This window comes from Leptosomus discolor, unplaced genomic scaffold, assembly GCF_034619465.1.
Source record: "Leptosomus discolor isolate bLepDis1 unplaced genomic scaffold, bLepDis1.hap2 HAP2_SCAFFOLD_41, whole genome shotgun sequence".
Lineage (NCBI taxonomy): Eukaryota > Metazoa > Chordata > Aves > Leptosomiformes > Leptosomidae > Leptosomus > Leptosomus discolor.
The window spans coordinates 168,386-189,791 of NW_028237908.1; the positions used below are offsets into that span (position 1 = coordinate 168,386).

General features: G+C 51.2%; 1 protein-coding gene across 1 annotated transcript; it reads right to left on the reverse strand.

Annotated features, from left to right (window-relative positions):
- Positions 1–5,486: 5,486 nt before the first annotated feature.
- On the reverse strand, positions 5,487–12,576 carry LOC147412397 (olfactory receptor 14C36-like). Its single transcript, XM_086481387.1, has 2 exons — positions 12,570–12,576; positions 5,487–6,403 (listed from the first exon to the last, which is right to left on the reverse strand). Exons 1-2 carry the CDS (start codon positions 12,574–12,576, stop codon positions 5,487–5,489), a joined length of 924 nt encoding a protein of 307 aa, XP_086337513.1.
- Positions 12,577–21,406: the final 8,830 nt, after the last annotated feature.

Sequence of the window (21,406 nt, forward strand, 5' to 3'; positions counted from 1 at the left end):
CTTATCACTGCTGGGAGTAGTCACTGTCTGGAAAAACATGCTCCTGTTTCAGAAAATGCCGCTAGTTAGAGGAGACTTAACTGAAAAGTTAAAGCACTAAAACAAAATTAGTTCTGGTTTAACCCAAACCAGGACAGTAATAAAACTTCATACTGTAAAGACTTGTTAGTATAAGAGTTAGGGATGGCAATTTTGTCAACCTAGGACTGGTGGATGCCTGTGGGCAGGTGCATTCCTCAGTGAGCTGTTTTGATGCTCAAGGATCACCTCTTCATGACCCAGAATGGTCCAACCCAACATACAGGAATTCCCACCAAGGTGGAAAGAGGCAGCAATGGATGAGAAAGGAGCTCTCAAACTAAAATCAGGCGTGAGAACTAAGCACAGAGAAGGTGGAAGCTAGCTGCCTTCCAGCCTCAGTGGTTCTGTGATTCTGTTCTGGAAAGATCAGTTCCTGGACGGATCCATGCTCTCTGTTTGTCTATCTGAGTCTCTATCTTAAAGTAACACAGCCCAGCATGCCTACAGCCCACGCTTGTTTCTTCTTTCTCCAGCTGTGTACGGTTTAGCTTGGCCTAGAGACCTGCCGAGGTCCCTTCCAGGATGAATGAATGACCCACCACATGTGTTCCCCTGATGACAATAGAGACAGCTCTCAGGTGCCCCATGACCACAGAAGAAAGCAAACATAACTTTGGTGCACTCAGCTGTGGCTTTTGTGTCCCCCTGTGGTGGGTTGACCCTGGCCAAAATGCCAGGTGCCCACCAAGGCCACTCTATCACTCCCCTCCTTAACTGGACAGGGGAGAGAAAAAAAATAACAACAGGCTTGTAAGGTTGAGATAAGGACAGGGAGATCATTCAGCATTTACCGTCACGGGCAAAACAGACTCGACTGAAGGGAAATGTAATTTATTACCAATTAACTCAGAGAGGAGTAATGAGAAATAAAACGAAATCTTAAAACACCTTCCCTGCACCTGCGGGAGCTGCGTGAGGACACTGACACGATCAATGTGATCTAACAAGTGAACCTTTATTTCCGTGTTTCCAGTGCAATTTATAACCCTCCACCACACCCAATAGATACTGATTGGCTTCATCGCAAATAACGGCCCATAGTCCAACCCGACTGGCCACATTGCGAGTCCTGTTCAAATCACGTTCACAAATGTTCACACCCATCTTCTTCAAGAAACTAAAACTGCGTCATTAATGGCGGCTGTCTCTTCTCCTGCCCCTGTAAGATGTTCATGCCCCCTGCACCGCAAGTTGTTTACGCTTTCAGCAGTTCCGGTACGTCCCAGCTCGGATTCTCTGGAAAGGCTGGATTGTTCACATGTCCCTTATTTCATGAGTGTCCTCCCACACACACCAATCTTTGTCATTAAGATAAAGACTGGGAAATGACACTTGTTACATGACCTGAGGCAGATCAACGCTGTGATAGAAAGTATGGGAGCCTTACAACCCGGAGTCCCCTCTCCCACAATATTTCCATCAAATTGGCCGATAATAGTAATGGATCTAATTGTTTCTTTACAATTCCCCTCGCAAAGCAGGATTGTTTTCGCTTTGCTTTCTCCGTTCCAGCTGTTAACAATAGTGCACCCATGCTACGCTGTCACTGGACTGTCTTGCCTCAGGGAATGAAGAACAGCCCTACTATCTGTCAAATGTGTGTTGCAGGGGCACTCTCTGGGGTTCGTGAACAGCCCCCGCAGATACTGGTATATCATTCTATGGACGATATCTTGATTGCAGGGGCTGAGTTGACAATTTAGAAGGAAGTGGTCAATGAAGCGTTGAAGGCCCTACAGTTTTATGGACTCGAGGTAGCACCTGAAAAAGTACAAGAGGAACCCCCTTGGCGCTACCTGGGGTGGAAAATAATGGAACGAACTGTAGAACCCCAGAAGGTGGTCTTGAAATGGGAAATCACAACGCTAAATGATCTGCCAAAAATCTTAGGTGCTGTCAATTGGGTTAATCACTACTGGGAATCAATAATGATACTTTACAGCCTTTGTTCATGTTGTTGAAGGGTGATCTTGCCTTGGATTCGTGACGTAGTCTAACACTGGAAGCGCAACAAGCTCTAGCCCTTGTTGAACTTGCAATTCAGTCAAGGCAAGCGGGCCGACTAAGGGAGGGTCCTGGCCTCCAACTTTTTATTATAAACACATCCTCTCAACCCATGGCATTATTAGGACAATAGGTGGAGACTGAAGCAGACCCCCTCATCCTCATAGAGCGGATCTTCCTGCTACATCAGCCAACAAAGACCATTATAACCAGGGCAGAGATGTTTGCAATGTTAATATGTAAAGGGCGGAAACGGGCAGTACAATTACAAGGACAAGAAGTATTAATTCTCTATGTACCATTTACAAAAGACTGTCTGGGATGGAGAATGGCAAATAGTCTACCCCTTCAAACTGCGCTGCTGAATTTTACTGGAAATATCAGTATTCATTTACTGTCACACAAATTATTCGTGTCTTTTAAAGACATGCACATCATCGCCCGACCCTGACGCAGCCCAGTTCCCGTACCTGGGCGCACAGTATTTACCGATGGCTCAGGAAAATGAGGACGAGCAGTGATAGTTTGGAAAGAAGGATGAAAATGGGAGAGGGAGATTCGTACAGTCTCAGGAATGCCCCAAATTGTAGAACTGGTTGCAGTTATTAAGGTGTTCCAAAGGTGGAGTGAACCTTTGAACATAGTCACTAACTCACAGTATGTTTGCAGGCTCGTTCAAAGAATAGAAAAAGCTTCATTAAAAGATGTCAATAATGAGCAGTTATTTTCCCTGTTTAAACAATTATGGAGTTTGATCAGCAACCGGGTAAGTGATTTTTACGTACTACATATACGAGGCCGTACTACTTGACCTGGAGCTATAGCAGAAGGGAATTGGGAAGCAGACAGATTGACTGCCCTGGCCTGGGCGGCGCCTACACCACAAATCTTCAAACAAGCCCAATTATCACATGAATTTTTCTACCAATCTGCTCGAGCTCTTCAAAAACTACTTTGTTTTTTCTGCAATGATGCTCATGCAATTGTGCGTATGTGTCCTGATTGTCAACAATGTGCGGCCGCAGGCCCAACTGGAGTTAACCCTCGAGGTCTCCAAGCGCTTAAATTATGGCCATCAGATGTGACACGTCTCAGAATTGGGAAGCCAGAAGTGGGTACGTGTTTCAGTTGATACCTATTCAGGGACGATATGGGCAACAGCTGAATGCAGGGAAAAAAGCAAGGGACGTTCTTAGACACGGGACTGCTGCCTTTGCAGTATTAGGAATACCAGCAACTATAAAGACAGATAGTGGTCCCAGATATAACAGCAAAAAGACACAAATGTTTTCACAAATGTGGGGTGTAAAACACGTCATGGGCATTCCACACTCTCCACAAGGACAAGCAATCGTTGAACGCACTCACCAAATTGTAAAAAACATGCTGCAAAAACCAAAAGGGGGAATGCAGGGGGAAAGCCTGCAGATAAGCTTATGGAAGATGGTCTGTGTCTTGAATTGTGTAGACCTTAGAAACGACATAGGGGACCAACAACCACCTCTAATTAAACATTTTTTAAGCCTAGGTTCCAGAATGTCAGATACACTAAACCCAAATGTGAAGGTCTGGGTGCGTTCGCTAGAGAGAGGGAAATGGGAAGGACCATTCATGTTAATAACGTGGGGTAGAGGGTATGCTTGTGTTTCCTCAGATGAAGGACCAGAGTGGATTCCAGTGCAGTGTGTAAGGCTGTGGCTTGAAAAAACAAAATATGGGGATGGCGATCTACCTAATCACGCTGCTGGGAGTGGAAGTGTTGATCACATCAATACAGACTATGGGACATACGATGAAGACGCTGACACCGACGCTGACACCCCAGAACAACAGTAACATATGGGTATCTTTGGCTCATGCCTTGAACCAGACAGCCTTCTACATCTTGATGGCACAACCAGAACAGCCTTTTCACACGTGCCTTGTTGGACTACACATAGATAATGTAGAAGTAATTGGGAAAGAAGTAACTGGATTACGAGGGTTGATAGGTGTGCATTGTAATGCAGCTAGCATCCTCATGACTCCTTTAGCTACCTTATTAAACAATCGGGGCCTGAGGGAACGGTTGGAGATCTTAATCAAGGTTGGGTTATTGATTTTATGTATAATCACATGTATAATTTTAATATTACCATGTTTCTTATCTTGCATATAGGGAATGATCCTCTGAACGTTAGTAACTGTCTATACGGTAGAAAAACGAAAAGGGGGAATTAAGGAGGAACAAGGGATGGAAAGAGTTGACAGGATTCAGGCAGGTCCTGCCCTGAGCCTTGAAGAAGAGTAAAGGAAGAGAACAGGGAAGTAAATAGGTGCAGACCCTTAGACTCGAGAAGAACACAAGCCTGCAGGACAGCACCCAATGGTGTTAGTGGTAGTGGTGCGTGGACAATGCCCATACACCAGTCACAGCTTACATAGTGGTGGTTGTACTAGTAGAGAAAAGGATATAATGATGCTGTGGCAAACAATAAAGGTCTTCAGTTTCTCCCCAATAGGAGTCCGTGCCCTAAATCCGCCCCAGCTCAATGCTGTTTCCTGTCGGGGGCACTCGCCAGCCCAGCCAGCCCAGCCCTTCCCTCAATCTTGACTCCTTTCTGCCGTCTCCCCAGTCGAGCCCAGCAAAGCAACTCTGCTAGGACTGGTGTCACAGAAGGAAACGGAGGCCACAGAGAACCTTCATCCAGCCGGCATGCTGAGGAGATCCCCAACCCAGGCACCTTGCAGACCCACGTGCCAAACTTGCTCCCCACGACAGCAGGAGAAAACTGGCCTCGGGGATCCTCAGGAAGGTCCTTTTGACCCAGGGAAAGGGCAGCCTGACCCAAGCTGTCACCCACACCACAGGGTTTCTCTTTCCATGTCCCCCCTGCACACACACACGGTGCCCTGCTCTTCTCCCAGGACATCCCATCTCCTCACAGAGACTTTTCCCTACAGAGCTCATCTCTGCTGACCTGGATGGCCATTCCTGCACGCCCTCCCCAGGCTCCCCACAGACCCTGAGCTGCTGGTGCTGCTCTGCAGAGACAGTGGGCTGTGGTGGCCAGGACCATGCTGGTGAGGATGAGAGGCAGACCCAGCTCAGGGTGGCTACTGCCCCCTCCACCTCTGCACACAGATGCTGACCTTGCAGCTCCAGAAAAGAACTTGGAGAAAGGAACTCAGACAAACAAGTCGGTGCAGGGTCCTTTATTTGGTTTAAACACACAGACAGCACAGCTCCTGATTTACACAAAGTCTCTGAGGCACACAAGGCAGGCAGAGACTGACATAGAAATAGGATGAAGAATGGCAACATTTTTGAGGACAGAATACTCCCCGAGCAAGCTAAACCCCAAAGAAACCAAATCAAACAACCCACCAAAGAGAGGCTGGGCCTGTAATGAGTTCCATTACTAGTGATATGCAGGGGAAGATGGGCAGTTCATTGGTGCTTCTGCAAAGCAACCGGTCATCAGTTTCCTCAGGGCGTCCTTGAGCTCCTGGCTCCTCATGCTGTAGATGAGGGGGTTCGCTGCTGGAGGAACCACCGAGTACAGAACTGCCAGCAGAAGGTTCAGGAGTGGGGAGGAGATGGAGGGGAGCTTCAGGTAGGCAAACATGCCAGTGCTGACTAACAGGGAGACCACGGCCAGGTGAGGGAGGCAGGTGGAAAAGGCTTTGTGGCGTCCCTGCTCCGAGGGGATCCTCAGCACGGCCCTGAAGATCTGCATGTAGGACACCACAATGAACACAAAACACCCAAAGCCTAAACAGATACCGACCACAAGTACCCCAACCTCCCTGAGGTAGGTGTCTGAGCAGGAGAGCTTGAGGATCTGGGGGATTTCACAGAAGAACTGGTCCACAGCATTGCCCTGGCAGAGGGGCAGTGAAAATGTATTGGCCGTGTGCAGCACAGCATAGGGAAAAGCAGTGCCCCAGGCAGCTGCTGCCATGTGGACACAAGCTCTGCTGCCCAGGAGGGTCCCGTAGTGCAGGGGGTTGCAGATGGCAACGTAGCGGTCGTAGGCCATGACTGTGAGAAGACAATACTCTGCTGTGATCAAGAAGACAAAGAGAAAAACCTGTGCAACACATCCTGCGTAGGAGATGGCCCTGGTGTTCCAGAGGGCATTGGCCATGGCTTTGGGGAGAGTGGTGGAGAGGGAGCCCAGATCAAGGAGGGAGAGGTTGAGGAGGAAGAAGTACATGGGGGTGTGGAGGCGGTGGTCATAGGCTACAGCAGTGATGATGAGTCCATTGCCCAGGAGGGCAGCCAGGTAGATGCCCAGGAAGAGCGCGAAGGTTAAAAGCTGCAGCTCCCGTGTGTCTGCAAACGGCAGGAGGAGGAACTGGGTGATGGAGCTGCCGTTGGACATTATTTCACTGCAGGAATAGAAGACTGTTGAAAGAGGAGAAGACATTGACAAGCGAGGACAGATTTCATTGAGCCAGTCTTATGCAATTTCTTTCTGATAACCCCCATAATGGCTTCTTTTTTAAGGGTAAATTCAGTCATTTCCTTTTTGCGAGGTCAGCATTGATGAGCAGGGGCTCTGCCCATGGGCTCCAGACAAGTCAGACCTGCGCTATTGCAGTGGTGACAAACAGCCCGTGCATTCAGTAGGTGTTCCTGGCAATGGGTGCCTTCAGTCGAGTGACAGGCATTTGCCTCAGTGACCATGTGACAATTGTCCTTATTTATTGCAGTGTGGTGGGGGCAGCACCCAGACCTGCTGTGTCTGAGAGGGAAGAGCCCAGGGAGGGACCCAGCCCTTCCAACTCTGCTCTCCTGAACAGCAAAGTCTGGGTCGGAATCACTCACGGCCAACACAGAACCTTTCTCACAGCCATTTTCCATCTCCAGGCTCTCTCCAGACATGGTAACAGCACCGTGCCTGTGGGGGAGAACGGGGCTGTCACTACGTTCCCACCCTCCCCTGCTGAAGTGCCCCGAGCACGAGGGAAGTGCACTTCAACCTCTTCACCTCAGGGATGTTCTGAGGTGCCGGAAAGACAGTGCCCAGCACCTCCCGTAGGGAGGATCAACTTGTTTCCAAGTCCCACACCCTGCATTGCCCACAGCCCCCCAGGATCAGTGACTCAAATGCATCTGAGATGCCTAACGCTCCCCCCACAACCCAGACCTTCCGAAAGCAAGAAAAGGAGCAGCAGGAATTGGAGAAAAAAATGCAGAGCAATACCCTGATCCTTCTGCAAATGGGGAACAGGAGAGGAAGACAGCTGGCACTCGGGAAAGCCTTCTCCTTACACAGCAGAGCACAGCACCTCCACGTTGGTGACATCCCAGGCCGGTTGCTCTCAGTCCCTTTTCTCTGCACTAGGAAGAGGTTTATGTGTCAGAAGACATGAAACTTTGCTGGGGATCTGTCCTTCCACTCACAGCTTCTCCCCACAGCTCCATGAGGAACTCCCAGGGGCAGGATGAGTGCTGATGTAGGCTGGTGACAGAGTCCATGCCCAAGGTCACAGACCCCCATGGTGAAGACCCCCTGCTTGGAAGGGCAGCCCTGGTCACCCCTGACTGCACACCCACCTTCACACCTTCAAGCCATCCCCACCAGGATTCACACCCCACAGCCATCCCCACCAGAAGGCAGCCGTCATGCCCTGTCCCTCTCACACTGCACTAGGCAAGCCCTGCTCTGCAGCCCGTCTTCCTCTTCTCCATCACAGACAGATCCCAGAGGTTGGACACATTCAGGAGATCTTGCAAGGAAACACCGACACATCGCCCTGCACCCAGAGACTTACTGTGTCAGAGGCTGGGAAGAGTTCTCCTCCAGTGAGCTCTCAGCCATCCTCCCACTCTCCCCTGCCTTCAACCTCTCTCTGCCCCGCTCCTTTCTCCTTGGTGCCCACAGGCAGCCCCCTCAGCCCTGCTGCGCTTGGCAGAGCAGCTGCTGCTGGGCAGAGCTGTCTCCCTGCAGCTCTGCCTGCTTGCTAGGAGCTCTCTCTGTCCCAGGAGCCCAGCACAGATCAGCAGCACAGCAACAGCCCAAGAACTTTTTAATTATCTCTCCGGTGGTTTAGTGTGAAGTTCATGGATCACAGAGACTGAGAGGAAGTTGAGGAAACCTCTGGAGGAGTCAAAGTCAGATGCAAACTCCAAAGTTTCTTGGAGCAGTAATGGGTTCCACAGAGGGATGTTACTGACAAATCTTCCTTCTGGGCTGGTTGAAGGAGAAACCTGGATTCAGTGAGGACAGGTAGGCAAAGGCAAGGTGAAGGTGGCTCTGATGCTGAGTAACCCTTGGTGTGCTTTATCAAGCCAAAAGAAAGCCCTGACTCCCCAGCCCCTGCAAGGCAGACCCTGTCCCTCACCCATTCCTCAGGGTTCTTCCTGGGGCAGGGTGATGTGGGGATGTGCAGTGCCAAGGGCAGGGCCAAGGTCCTCTGCTTCTGAGTTTGTCCTGGGTGGGCTGAGGAGGCTCTGAGGTGCTGGTGCCATAAGGCTGAGGTGTCTTCTGGTAGGCCTTGGGGGCTGAGACAACAGCCCTAGCCAAGGGGAGAAAGACCTCGGCTCTCTTGGGGGCTTTGTGTCTTGCCAGAGCCCTTGACCATCTCCACCACAGGATGTCCTACAGTGTCCCACACCCGCGCTTGCCATTGCACCGTGCAGATCAGACTGTCCCCAGGAGAGGCCTGAGCAACACCTGAGGGACCTGTTCTCCCTTCCCAGAGGCTGGAGGTCAGGACCTGTAGCCTTCATGGAACACCCCCAGCTTTCCTCAGCATCAGAGCCACCTTCACCTTGCCTTTGCCTGCCTGGGACGAAGGGAGCTCCTGGCAAGAGGGCAGTGCTGCCAAGAGCTCTGCAGTGTCCCTCTCCTCCCAGAATCACAGAACCAAGGAGGCTGGAAGGCAGCCAGCCGCCACCTTTTCTGGGCTTCCCCTTCATGCTTGGTTTTAGCCAGCAGCTCCTTTTTCAACCATGCCAGTCTCCTGCCACCTTTATGTGACCTCTAGCATGTCACGACAGAGCATTCTGGATTGAGAAGAGGAGATCCTTGTCATCAAACAGCTCTCTGCACCCATCTTCTCTGCAGCATTGTAGCCCATGGATTCTTCTAAGAAGTTCTCTCAGCAGGCCAAAGTCTGCTGTCCTGAGGTCCTGCTCTTTGCTTTCTTCCTTTTTCTCAGGATGGTCCACTCTACCTTCTCACCCCGGACTTTTCCATTCCTCACCAGCTCTTCTTTGTTTGTAAATGTTGTGGGTTTACCACAGCAAGAAATTAGCACTGTCCTGCCGCTTGCTCTCCTCCTTTTCCCAACATCAGTGGGACAAGGGATGAGGAAAGAAAGAGTAAAATCAAGAAATCTTGGGGGTTAAGATGGTCACTTGGGGTCATTGGCCAGATTATTTCTCCCCCCAACCTCTTGCACCCTCACCCCGCTATTCACTGCTGGGGCACAGTCAGAAACAGAGAAGGCCTTAACACTTTTCAAACACTTTTCAGAAACTGATAGGTCATTAGTGTGTTTTCAGCATTGTTTTGGTCAACAAAACTGAGACATAGCGCCATGGGAGCTTACATGAAGAGAAGTAAGCTCAGCCCAGCCAGACCCAGTCCAGTTTCCACCTGTTATTCCATCCCTTTTGTGTCATAGTCCGGTCCCACAGTATCCAAAAGACCCTCATATACAACCACCCCCTACCAATCACGCTGTTTACAGACAGCTATCATTGCTCTAACTATGGGCCACTCCTCTTAAATGTCCATGAAATTGTCCGTGAAGTGTCCACTGAGTTCATGTCATCCATAACTTCAGTTCTCTTAGGTATAGGGATTATGCAGGTTGGGAAAAGTGTGTTGTGTGGAATTACTGGTCACGACAACTTGCTCAGGTTGGATCAAGTTAACTGGCTGGACAGCCGAGAACAGGGTAGTGGTGAACGTAGTTCCATCCAGATGGTGACACAAGCAGTGTCTCCCAGGGCTCAGTATTGGGGCCGGTCTTGTTCCACATCTTTATTGATGATCTGGATGATGAGACTGAGTGCTCCCTGTGTGAGTTTGCAGATAGCATTAAGTTGGGTGGGTGTATTGAACTGCTTGGGTGTAGGAAGGACCTGCAGAGGGTTCTGGACAGACTGGATTGACAAGCTGAGGCCAATGCTATGATGTTTGAACACGGCCATGTGCCGGGTCCTCAATTTGGGTTACAACAAACTTCGGAGGAGATATTCAAAACCCACCTGGACGCAGTCCAGTGTGACTTGCTGTGGGTGAACCTGTTTTAACAGGGGGGTTGGACTAGACGATCTCCAGAGGTCACTTCCAACCCTCACCTTTCTGTGATTCTGTGATTCTGTGACCTTGAGGAGAGGAGCCCGGGCATGATGAGGGAAGCCGCAGTAGCCACTGGCACATGCTGACCATGAATAAGGCCTGCTGCACACAGGGCTGTATTAGGGGGAGAGTGGCCACCCAGACAGGAGTTATCATGGCCCTTGACTGAGCACTGGTGTGGCCACATCTGGATTAGTGAGTCTGCATGTGGGGCACTCTGTTCTGGAGGAAAGGGAAGGAACTGGAGAAGCTCCAGACAGGAATTGCAGTATGGAGCTAGGGGCCTGTGTGGAGGGCTGAGGGACCTGAGCTTCTTTAGGCTGATGAAGTGCATGCCCAGGGCTCTATAATAACTGCTTGAAGGTTTCTTCCAGAGATGATGGAGCTTTTCTCCTGTAGTGGGAAGAGAAGGAAACCTCCACAAAGTGCCGTTCGGAAGGTTCAGACTGCATGTGAGGAAAAAGAAATCTCCCTCCAAGGGTAGCCTTGTGGTTGAAGTGATGCTCCATAGGGAGTCTGGATCAGCCCATGGCTTTGTGTTTCAAGGAACAGAGAGTGAGGGCGGAGAGACATCAGTAAAGGTCTAGAAATGCTGAGGGCAGAGCTGTGTGGGAAAGCAAGATGGGTGTGTGCAGCCGGCAAGGGAAGAGGGGCAGGCGTGGCAGAGTGCAGGACAGCCTGCAGCAGAGATGGCCGAGGGCTCTGGCAAGGCTCAAAGGCCCAACAGGAGCAAGGCCTTGGGCCCCTTGGCTATGGCAGTGGCCTCTGCCACCAAGGCCTCCCAGGCAGAACTTTCCGTTTCTCCTTGCCCGTTGCTTGGGGAAGGCGGGAGGGCTTGTCCAGTTTCCCTGCCTTTGGCACTGCTCCCCGTCACACCCCACTGCCCCCGGGAAGAGCCCTGAGCCCCCCGCGAGGGGCAGGATCTGCCTGCCCAGGGCCTGAGGCTCAGGCTTTGGACTTTCTGCTGGGTGAAACAAAGCCAGGGTTTTCTCAGCACTCCAGCCCCCTGCACAGGGCCTTTGCCTGCCTGCAAGCACAGCCTCCAGTTCTCTGCTCTAAGGAGTCCCTGGGGAGGCTTTGTCAGCAGTGGCCCTCAGTGGGGCCAGTCAGTCCTTCAAGGGACTTTGGGGTTTGCTTCTGACTTTGACGACTTGAGCAGTTTGCTCAGTTTCCTCTCAGTAGCTGAGATTCCTTTACTTAAGGCCAAATACCCCATGGGGCTCATTAAAAGACAGAAAGCTCTAAGGAGCTATTTCTCTAACTTTCATTTTCTTCAAGTCTTCGAGATTTCTACAGCTAATTGTAGTTCTTTCAGAATGTAGTTACAGAGGAAAATTGAATAGTGCACCTTATTGAAATTAATTTAAAAGTGTATTTTTAATCAATTGTCAGTTTAGAGAAGACGTGATAGTAGGATTCTGTAATTGATATAGATGCAGAATGTCTCCTCAGCAGGTCTGGACAGCTAGGAACAGCAGTCCCTTGAGGTCTGACACTGTACGGACAGCTTTGCTGCTCACCTCCTCTACCTCCTCATTGCTGTGTTTGTTCAATGGGGATTTACATCCTCTCTTAGCTCAGACTTCTCCACTCAAGTCTGCAGACAAATGTCACATCTCCATTGCACCAGCTCCCCCCTGCTTTCCTTAGAGAACTGCCTGCACACAGGCACAGAAGGACTTCTCCCATGTGCCAACAAAGAAAAGGAAAGCAGGACCAAGTCTCATCAACAATAAAACACACTCCTCAACTGTGTGCTAAGTACAAGGTGTCTCTAATGAGGTGCCTTTGACAAGGGATAATCCTATAAGAAATGTGTTAGATCGATAGAAAGGTAGGTATAAACATAATGAAAGAGTTGGCAAGAGAAAAGTAGACTACTGAAATGCTTTTAGTCCCTGAAGCTCAAAGCAGCTTCATAGGTGAGATATGTCTGAATGAACAAGCAGTAAAGGAAGGAGAAAGCTGGAGAATAATTGAAAAGGCATTTTCCTGGGCAGTTGGCATCTGAAAAGATGACTTTAGAAATGGTCATTTTATCAGGACATTTGAAAATCCAAGAAAAGTTAGAGAAATCAAATACAGCGTGTGACAGGCAGAGTAGTTGTAATTCAGGTACAGAGGAAGATCACCATCGCTTTGGCAAAGCTGAAGCTGGCCCCTGGCCTCACACCTCCTCACCCGCCATGGCCATCACCAGCACCAGCACAAGCCAGCTGCCTGCTCCTGCTGGGACTGACACAAAGCCTCCAGTGACATCCCCAGCAGCGGCACAAGCCTGCTGCACACTCCTGCCCTAGCAGCTCCTGAGCCATCAGGGACAGCAGGAGGAGCTGCACAAGGCAGGGGCTGCTCTTGACCTGTCCCCTGTGCAGCCACCTATGACGCCACCCAGCACGACCCATTTAGCTTAGTATCCCGTTTTAATGTGAAGCAAGAACAGCGTGGGTAGCACTGACCCAAATGTTCTGAATTTTCCTTCCACAAAGGAACCTCAGAGCACTCCGGAGAGTCTGGCGGCTCTCAGCGACCCATGCAGTACTTTAGCCCTCCGGCAGCCTGTTCTGGGCAATAAAAGCCTTCATGTCTGAGCTGTGAGTGTAGTTTACTCACACGCACCTCACTCAAAAAACCAGAGGTGGGGAATGCTCCACTTGCACTTTTGACACTGACACTTCCTTACGGAGCCGGTTACCACGTCTGCCCCAGCCAACCGCAGCTTCTTCCGAGCAGTCATGGGGATGAGTTTTCCCCCAGAGAAGTTCTTCAGGCAGCTCAAGGGATGTTTTACTTCATTGCTGGGCGTCACATGTCAGTGATTCACTCCAAAGGTTACGAGCTGACCCCTGTTACACGCCCCACAAACGCAGACACTCCACAAGAAGCGGACACCTGACTAGGATGAAAGATTCCACAGTGAGGAATGATTAAGGCCCTGCCTGGAACCTCCTCTATTACTCCTGAATTTGACACCTTCTGGATGGAAGAACTAAGGCTAAAAATGTGCTCTACTGCCCATCGGAACACGCACAGAGTTTCAATGTAATAAAAAGCATTACAAAAGAAAGCTGACAAATCCTTCATGCAATTGGGATTTGAGAAGCAAGCTTGCACTGAACAAGGCAGAGCTCTCCTACATGTTTTCTGATTACTAAGGTCCATTTCTTCCCAACAAACGTATGAAGAAACTGTAAACAGTTTGCCACCTAATTTTAATAGAATCATTACAGCAGTCTTAAAAAAAAAACCAACCCACAACCATAAAAACCCTCACACTCAAGGATTTCAGGAAATAGATATTGTCAGCAATAAATCCATTCCTTTAAACAGGAAGGCAGATACAGAAAATGACACTCTGCTGCCACAGAAAATGACATGACATTTTCTCAAGATGAAACTCAAACATATTAAACATCAGTCGCTGAGATCAGCTGCTTGGGGACGGGCCCAGCCAGCAGCAGATCTCGGTGTTCAGGAGCTTTCCAGAGGTTTTCCTGCTGTAGGGAAACACCAGGGGAGCGACGAGACCCGCCCAGAGCCAGCAGCTCTTGCGGGGAGAGGCAGAGGGGCCGTCGGCATGGCCAGAGCAACGGCTGTCCCCGGCTGTCACTGCCTGCCCACAACGGGAGCCTGTGGGGAGCAAAGGAGCGGAGCGAGCAGCTCCCGCGGCATTGTGCGGGGAGGGCGCTGAAGCTCCGCCAGTTGGAGAGGCCGAGGGCGCTCATCCTCCCTGACCCTCGAGGCAGAAGGGTGGGCACTCATGGCAGAGCCAAGGCTGCAGCTCTGGCTGGACACTCTGCACCACCGGCCCCGGCGGTGACCAGTGCCTCCAGCCAGACGGAGCTGCTGAAGGGAGAGGCTGCGGTTCAGCCCTCAGCCTGGGGGAAGGGCCTAGACCTTCCTCCTGGGGAAGGGGTGGGGAACAAACGCAGCTGCAAAAGCTGTGCTCAGGTGGAGGACCTCCTGCGGCAGGCGGCTGAGCTGCAGGAGAAGGTCACGAGGCTGCGGAGCACCAGGGAGGCAGACAAGGAGAGAGCTAGCTGGATGCAGGGCAACGCGGCAGCGGAACCACAGCCTCTGGCCAAAGAGCCTGAGGTTCTTCCACCAGCACACCCAAAACCGCTCCCTCCGGCCAAAGAGCCAAAACTCTGCCACTGGCACACCCAAAACAAAGGGGGAAGCCAACAACAGTGAGGACTGGGAACTGGTGCAAGGAAGATCCAGAAGGAGGAAGAAGATTTCCTCAAAGCCTGAGGTGCTCCTGCAGAACCACTTCATGGCTCTGCAGAATGAGGAGGGACATAGACAATGCCTTAGAGTTGGGGAAGGCGGATAGATTGGTTCCCCGAATTACAAGGGCAACCAAGAAAAAGTGATGGGCAATAGTAGTGGGAGACACTTTTTAGGGTTACTGAGGCGCCCATTTATCGACCTGCTGTCTAGAGAGTTTTGCTGCTCACTGGGGGCTAGGATGAGGGATGTCACAGAGAGGCTATCAAACTTGGCACCTCCCACGGAGCACTCTCCATTGCTGCTGTTTCCCTTGGGCATCATTAACACAACCAGAAGCAATCTCAAGAGCATCAAGAGGGATTCCAGAGCCCTAGGAGAGGCAGTGAAGGACTCAGGGGCCCAGGTCATCTTTTCACCAGTCCTCCCAGTCAAAGGAAAGGCACTTGAAAGAGCCACCAGATTCAGGAAAATCCATGAACGGCTGAAGGAGCGGTGCCACAGCCAAGGCTTTGGCTACTTGGACCATGGGACTCCCTGTGAGAAGCCTGGTCTCCTGGGGGCTGATGGGGTACATCTCTCAGAGAAGGGGAGAACACCTTTGGACAAATGTTAGCCAATCTAGGAAGGAGGGCTCTAAACTAGATTTGCTGGGGGAGGGGATCCTCAATCCATCTCACTTTGAGGCCAGTGCCAGAAATAGATGCCCTGGTCGTGGAAATGGATCGCAGGCCAGTGAGAGAGCACATCAAGTGTAAGAGAACGAATTCCAGCCAGAAAGCACTCCAGCTCGTAAGTCGGCTTCAGTGGGGGGAGGAGCCCACATAAATGCCTCTACGCAACTCACGGAGTGTGGGGAACAAATAAGAGGAGTTAGAGATTTGTGCACATCTACAATGCTGATGATGTTACAGGCATCACTGAGACGTGGTGGGACAGCTCCTATGACTGGTATAGGCTCTTTAGGAAAGACAGGCAGGGATCCTGGTGGGCAGCAGGATGGCCATGAGCCAGCCATGCGCTCTTGTGCGGGCCAGAGGCTATGATCTGGTGGAAGTTACACAGACATGGTGGGACAGCTCATGTGACTGGAATGTGGTCATGGATGGCTGTGTCATTTTCAGGAAAGACAGGCCAACAAGGCAAAGTGGTGGAGTTGCTCTTTACACAAGAGAGCAACTAGAATGTATGGTGTTCCGGCAAGGGGTGGATGAGGAGCGAGCTGAGTTTGTGTGTGAGACTCAAAGGGCAGGCTAGCATGGGAGATATTGTTGTGGGTGTCTGTTACAGGCCACCTGACCAGGATGAGGAAGTAGATGAGGCCTTGTACAGGCAGCTGACAGCAGCCTCACAATCACAGACCCTGGTTCTCAAGGGGGTTTTTAACTACCCAGATATCTGCTGTAAAGGCCTACACAGCCAGCCATTCACAGTCCAGAAGGTTCCTCCAGTGCATCGATGATAACTTCTTGATACAATTGGTGGATGAGCCAACAATGAGGGGAGCACTGCTGGATCTCCTCCTCACTAACAAGCCAGGACTAGTTGAAGAAGTGAAGGTCAAGGGCAGCCTTGCCTGCAGCGACCATGAGATGGTGGAGTTCAGGATCTTGTGCGATAGGAACAGAATACCAAGCAAGATCACAACCTTGGACTTCAGCAGGGTAAACTTTGGCCTTTTCAAGCAATTGCTTGGGGAAATCCCATAGAACACGGTACTAGAAGGTAAACAGGCCCAAAGTAGTCGGTTTATGTTCAAGGATAGTTCTTCTAAGCTCAAGATGTGAGCATCCCAGTGGGTAGGAAATCAAGAAAAGGAACTGGAGACCCGCATGGTTAAACAGGGAATTAATGGTCAAACTCAAGTGGAAGAAGAGAGTCTATAGATCTTGGAAGGAGGGGATGGCCACTTGGGAGGACTGTAAGGCTCTTGGAAAGCTAAGGCCTCCTTGGAGTTTAACCTTGCAAGGGAGGTCAAGGACAGCAGAAAGGGCTTCTTCAAACACGTTGCAGATGAAACTAACACCAGAGGCAATGCAGACCCACCGTTGAATGAGGAGGGTGTCCTCGTGACAGAGGATACAAAGAAGGGTGAGCTACTGAATGCTTCCTTGCCTCTGGCTATACTGCTGGAGACTGTCCTCAGGAGCCCCAGACCCCTGAGGCCCCAGAGGAAGTCAGGAGAAAGGAGGAGTTTGCCTTGGTTTATGAGGACTGGATTAGGGATCAGTTAAGCAAGCTGTACATACATAGATCCATGGGCCCTGATGGAATGAACCCGTGGGTACTGAGGGAGCTGGCAGAAGTCATTGCTAGATCACTCTCCATCATCTTTGGTAAGTCATGGGGAACAGGAGAGGTGCCTCAGGTCTGGAGGAAAGCAAATTTCACTCCAGGCTTCAAAAGGGCAAGAAGGAGGACTCGAGTAACTACAGAGCTGTCAGCCTCACCTCCATCCCTGGAAGTCTTCAAGATGAGGTTGGAAGGAGCCTTGAGCAACCTGGTCCAATGGAAGTAATCCCGGCCATAGCAGGATGGTTGGAACTACATGATATTTGAGGTCACTTTGAATCCAAACAATTACATGATTCTGTGATTCTATGTTTCCATCATTGACTTGTGCAAAGTGATTGGGCATCAGCAACTTGTGTTTCTCTTCTATGTATCCATCTGTTACTTTTGGGAGAACAGAGGTGTCCTTTTCTTTGTTGAACACTTGTTCTTCTCAGTAAGGGGAGGTGATAAGTCTTGGGTCTCCAGATAATGGTGCAGCAATTATATGGTAACAGTGTTCCTGTCTCCTAATGCCTGTGCAATCAGGTGTGGAATTGTGGCATCAGAGGAGAGAAGTTGATGGTGAGGAGATCCTGAGAGATGCCCTGAGGCAGCCAGTCCCTGGGTGTCAGGGTGTGTGGGCAGGTGCCTAGGGTGGTTATCACCTCCCAGTGCCTGTTCTTTGCAGCCTGAAAAGGCAGGTAATCCCGCTACATGGACACACTACCTAACAGAAGAGTTCCTTGCCTACTCCAGTGAAACCCATCGAGTCACTGTTTGGTGCTGTCAGAAGAGCATGGTTGAGATATGGACCCAAGCCACCTCTTAGGATTCCATGATTGTGACACAGACATAACATTAGAGGACACCATGGTTGGGATGTGAACACAAACCACACTTGAAGGCATCGGAGATGAGATAGGAACCCAAGCCCCAACTCACTAGAGGAATCACCCCAGCAGATGTCCAGATGGGCTTGAGATGGAGGGGTGCACTTGACCACTGAAGCCATTGCAGGTGTTATTCAGGAGTGTGAAACATGCACCGTAGTCAAGTGAGCCAAGCGAGCAAAGCCTCTGTGGTGTGAAGGATGGTGGCTGCGATATCAGTACAGAGAGGCCTCACAGATGGGTTATATCACACTGCCACGAACCTGCCAAGGCAAGCACCATGTGCTTACTGTGGTGGAAGTGACAACCAGATGGTTGGCAACATGCCCCGTGACCCAAACCACCCCCCAAAGCACCATCCTGGGCCTTGAAGAGCAAGTGCTGTGGCACCCCAGAAAGACCTGAGGCAGACAGCAGGATTCATTCTGAAACACCCTCAGAAGCCCCTGGGCCAGGGAACGTGGCAATGATTGGGTGTGCCACATCCCCTGTCACGCACCAGCCTCCGGAATGAGTGACCGAGAGAAGGTTAAGGGCAAGTGTGAGAGCAAAGGGGGTTGGGAAATACAAGGGGTGGGATGCAGCCTGGGCAGAAGCTGTTGCTGAAGATTTTTTGCACAGTGTCAAGGACTGCTCTGTTTCTGACTTTGCCCCACCAGTGAATAGACCGGAGTAGTGAGGCTGCAAGAGGTTGGGGGGAGACACAACCAGGCCAATGACCCCAAATGACCATCTCAAACCCCAAGTTTTCTTGCTTTTTACTCTTCCTTTACCCCCGTCCCACTCAGGTTGGACGAGGGAGGTGATCAAGCTGCAGGGTGGTGCCTAATTTCTTGCTGGGGTTAACTCACAACATCTATAAACAAGGAAGAGGTGATGAGGAATGGAAAAGTCCACCATGAGAAGTTAGAGTTGAGGATCCTGAGAAAAGGGAAGAAGGCAAAAAGAGAAAAGACTCTGGCCTGCTGAGGGATCTCCTTGGAAGAATCTCATTGGCTACAGCCCTGCAGAGAAGACGGGTACAGAGCCTTGTTTGATGCTCAAGGATCTTCTTACCATGATCCACAATGGTTCACCTATGACATTCTGGAAGTCACATAAAGGTGGCAGGAGACTGGCATGGCTGAGAAAGGAGCTGCTGGCTAAAACCAAGCATGAAGGCGAAGCCCAGAAAAGGTGGCGGCTGGCTGCCTTCCAGCCTCCTTGGTTCTGTGATTGTGGGAGGAGAGGGACACTGCAGAGCTCTTGGCAGCACTGCCCTCTTGCCAGGAGCTCCCTTTGTCCCAGGCAGGCAAAGGCAAGGTCAAGGTGGCTCTGATGCAGAGGAAACCTGGGGGTGTACCATGAAGGATACAGGTCCTGATGTCCAGACTCTGGGAAGGGACAACATGTCCCTCAGGCATTGCTCAGGCCTCTCCTGGGGACAGTCTGATCTGCACGGTGCAATGGCAAGCGCAGGTGTGGGACACTGTAGGACATCCTGTGGTGGAGACGCTCAAGGGCTCTGGCAAGACACAAAGCCCCCAAGAGAGCCGAGGTCTTTCTCCCCTTGGCTAGGGCTGTTGTCTCAGCCCCCAAGGCCTACCAGAAGACACCTCAGCCTTTCGGCACCAGCACCTCAGTGCCTCCTCAGCCCACCCAGGACAACCCCAGAAGCAGAGGACCTTGGCCCTGCCCTTGGCACTGCACATCCCCACATCACCCTGCCCCAGAAGAACCCTGAGGAATGGGTGAGGGACAGGGTCTGCCTTGCAGGGGCTGGGGGACAGGGCTTGGTCTTTTGGCTTGATAAAGCACACCAAGGGTTACTCAGCATCAGAGCCCCCTTCACCTTGCCTTTGCCTACCTGTCATCACTGAATCCAAGTTTCTCTTTCAACCAGCCCCCAGGGAGTTTTTGTCAGTAACGTCCCTCAGCGGAACCCATTAGTGCTTCAAGAAACTTCGGAGTTTGCATCTGACTTTGACTCCTCAAGAGGTTTCCTCAACTTCCTCTCAGTCTCTGTGATCCATGAACTTCACACTAAACCACCGGAGAGATAATTAAAAAGTTCTTGTGCTGTTGCTGTGCTGCTGATCTGGGCTGGGCTCCTGGGACAGAGAGAGCTCCTAGCAAGCAGGCAGAGCTGCAGGGAGACAGCTCTGCCCAGCAGCAGCCGCTCTGCCAAGCGCAGCAGGGCTGAGGGGGCTGCCTGTGGGCACCAAGCAGAAAGGAGCGGGGCAGAGAGAGGTAAAAGGCAGGGGAGAGTGGGAGGATGGCTGAGAGCTCACTGGAGGAGAACTCTTCCCAGCCTCTGACACAGTAAGTCTCTGGGTGCAGGGAAATGTGATGGTGGCTCCTTGCAGGATCTCCTGGATGTGTACAACCTCTGGGATCTGTCTGTGATGGAGAAGAGGAAGACGGGCTGCAGAGCAGGGCTTGCCTAGTGCAGTGTGAGAGGGACAGGGCATGACGGTTGCCTTCTGGTGGGGATGGCTGTGGGCTATGGACCTGGGCATGCAGCCTGCGGTGCCCAGAGCTGTCCTCCCAAACAGGTTGTCCTCACCCAGGGGGCTGTGACCTGGAGCAGGGACTCTGTCATCAGCCAGGATCAGCACTCAGCTTTCCCAGTGAGCTCCTCATGGAGCTGTGGGGAGAAGTTGTGGGTGGAAGGGAGATTCCTAGCAGGGCAGGGCAAGGATCTTCTGCTGTTCAAAGGGTGCTGTGCTGCTCAGGACTTCTCACTGCTCCAGATCACCCCCAGAACAATGGCAGACGAAGCTTCTCAAGAAGCACATCAAGGCAGGGTTTACCTGAATGGGATGGAACCTGTGCTTTCAGTCTTCTACTCTTAATCACCTCAGGGGTGGAGGGAGGGTTTGGACATGGAAATTATTCTCTCCGTTTGGGAGAAGGCACTGAAACTCCAGATGTGTTTCACTTGGAGCTTTCTAAATCCGGGAGTATCAAAAACAAACCACCTTTGGATTACAGGCCTTCCCAGCATCAACTCTCCATCCTCATCAGCAATGAACTCATGTTCCCATCAGAGCCTGGTGCCACGGAGGTGCCCCTGGGCAGTTCTTGGCTGCCAGGAGGTGTATGCAAGGCTGAGCTGCGTACACAGAGCATGGGATGGGGTGTGTGAGTGCTGCCAGGGAGGAGATGTGGGGACAGAGAAAGAGTTCCTGACAGGGACAGCTCCAGGCAGCAGAGACCTGGGCAGAGAAAACTAGAAATGTCATGGCAGCGGGAATTCAGAAAGCTCCTGACCCAACACAGAGAGCTGCTTCTGAGCAAGCCTCCCTGGTCACCTCTGCCCCCCAGCAGACCCTCTGCCCACAAGCTGAGGGGGGTCCAGGGCAGATGCTGTCTCTTCTGCAGCAAGAGCTGCAGTAGAGCCAAAGTGCATCTCTCCTGACACATAAACCTCTTCCTTCTGCAGAGAAAAGGGACTGAGAGCAACCGGCCTGGGATGTCACCAACGTGGAGGTGCTGTGCTCTGCTGTGTAAGGAGAAGGCTTTCCCATGTGCCAGCTGTCTTTCTTTCCTTTTCCCCATTTGCAGAAGGATCAGGGTATTGCTTCGTGTTTTTCTTTTCTTCTTTCTGCTGCTGTTTTTTCTTGCTTATGGAAGCTCTGGGTT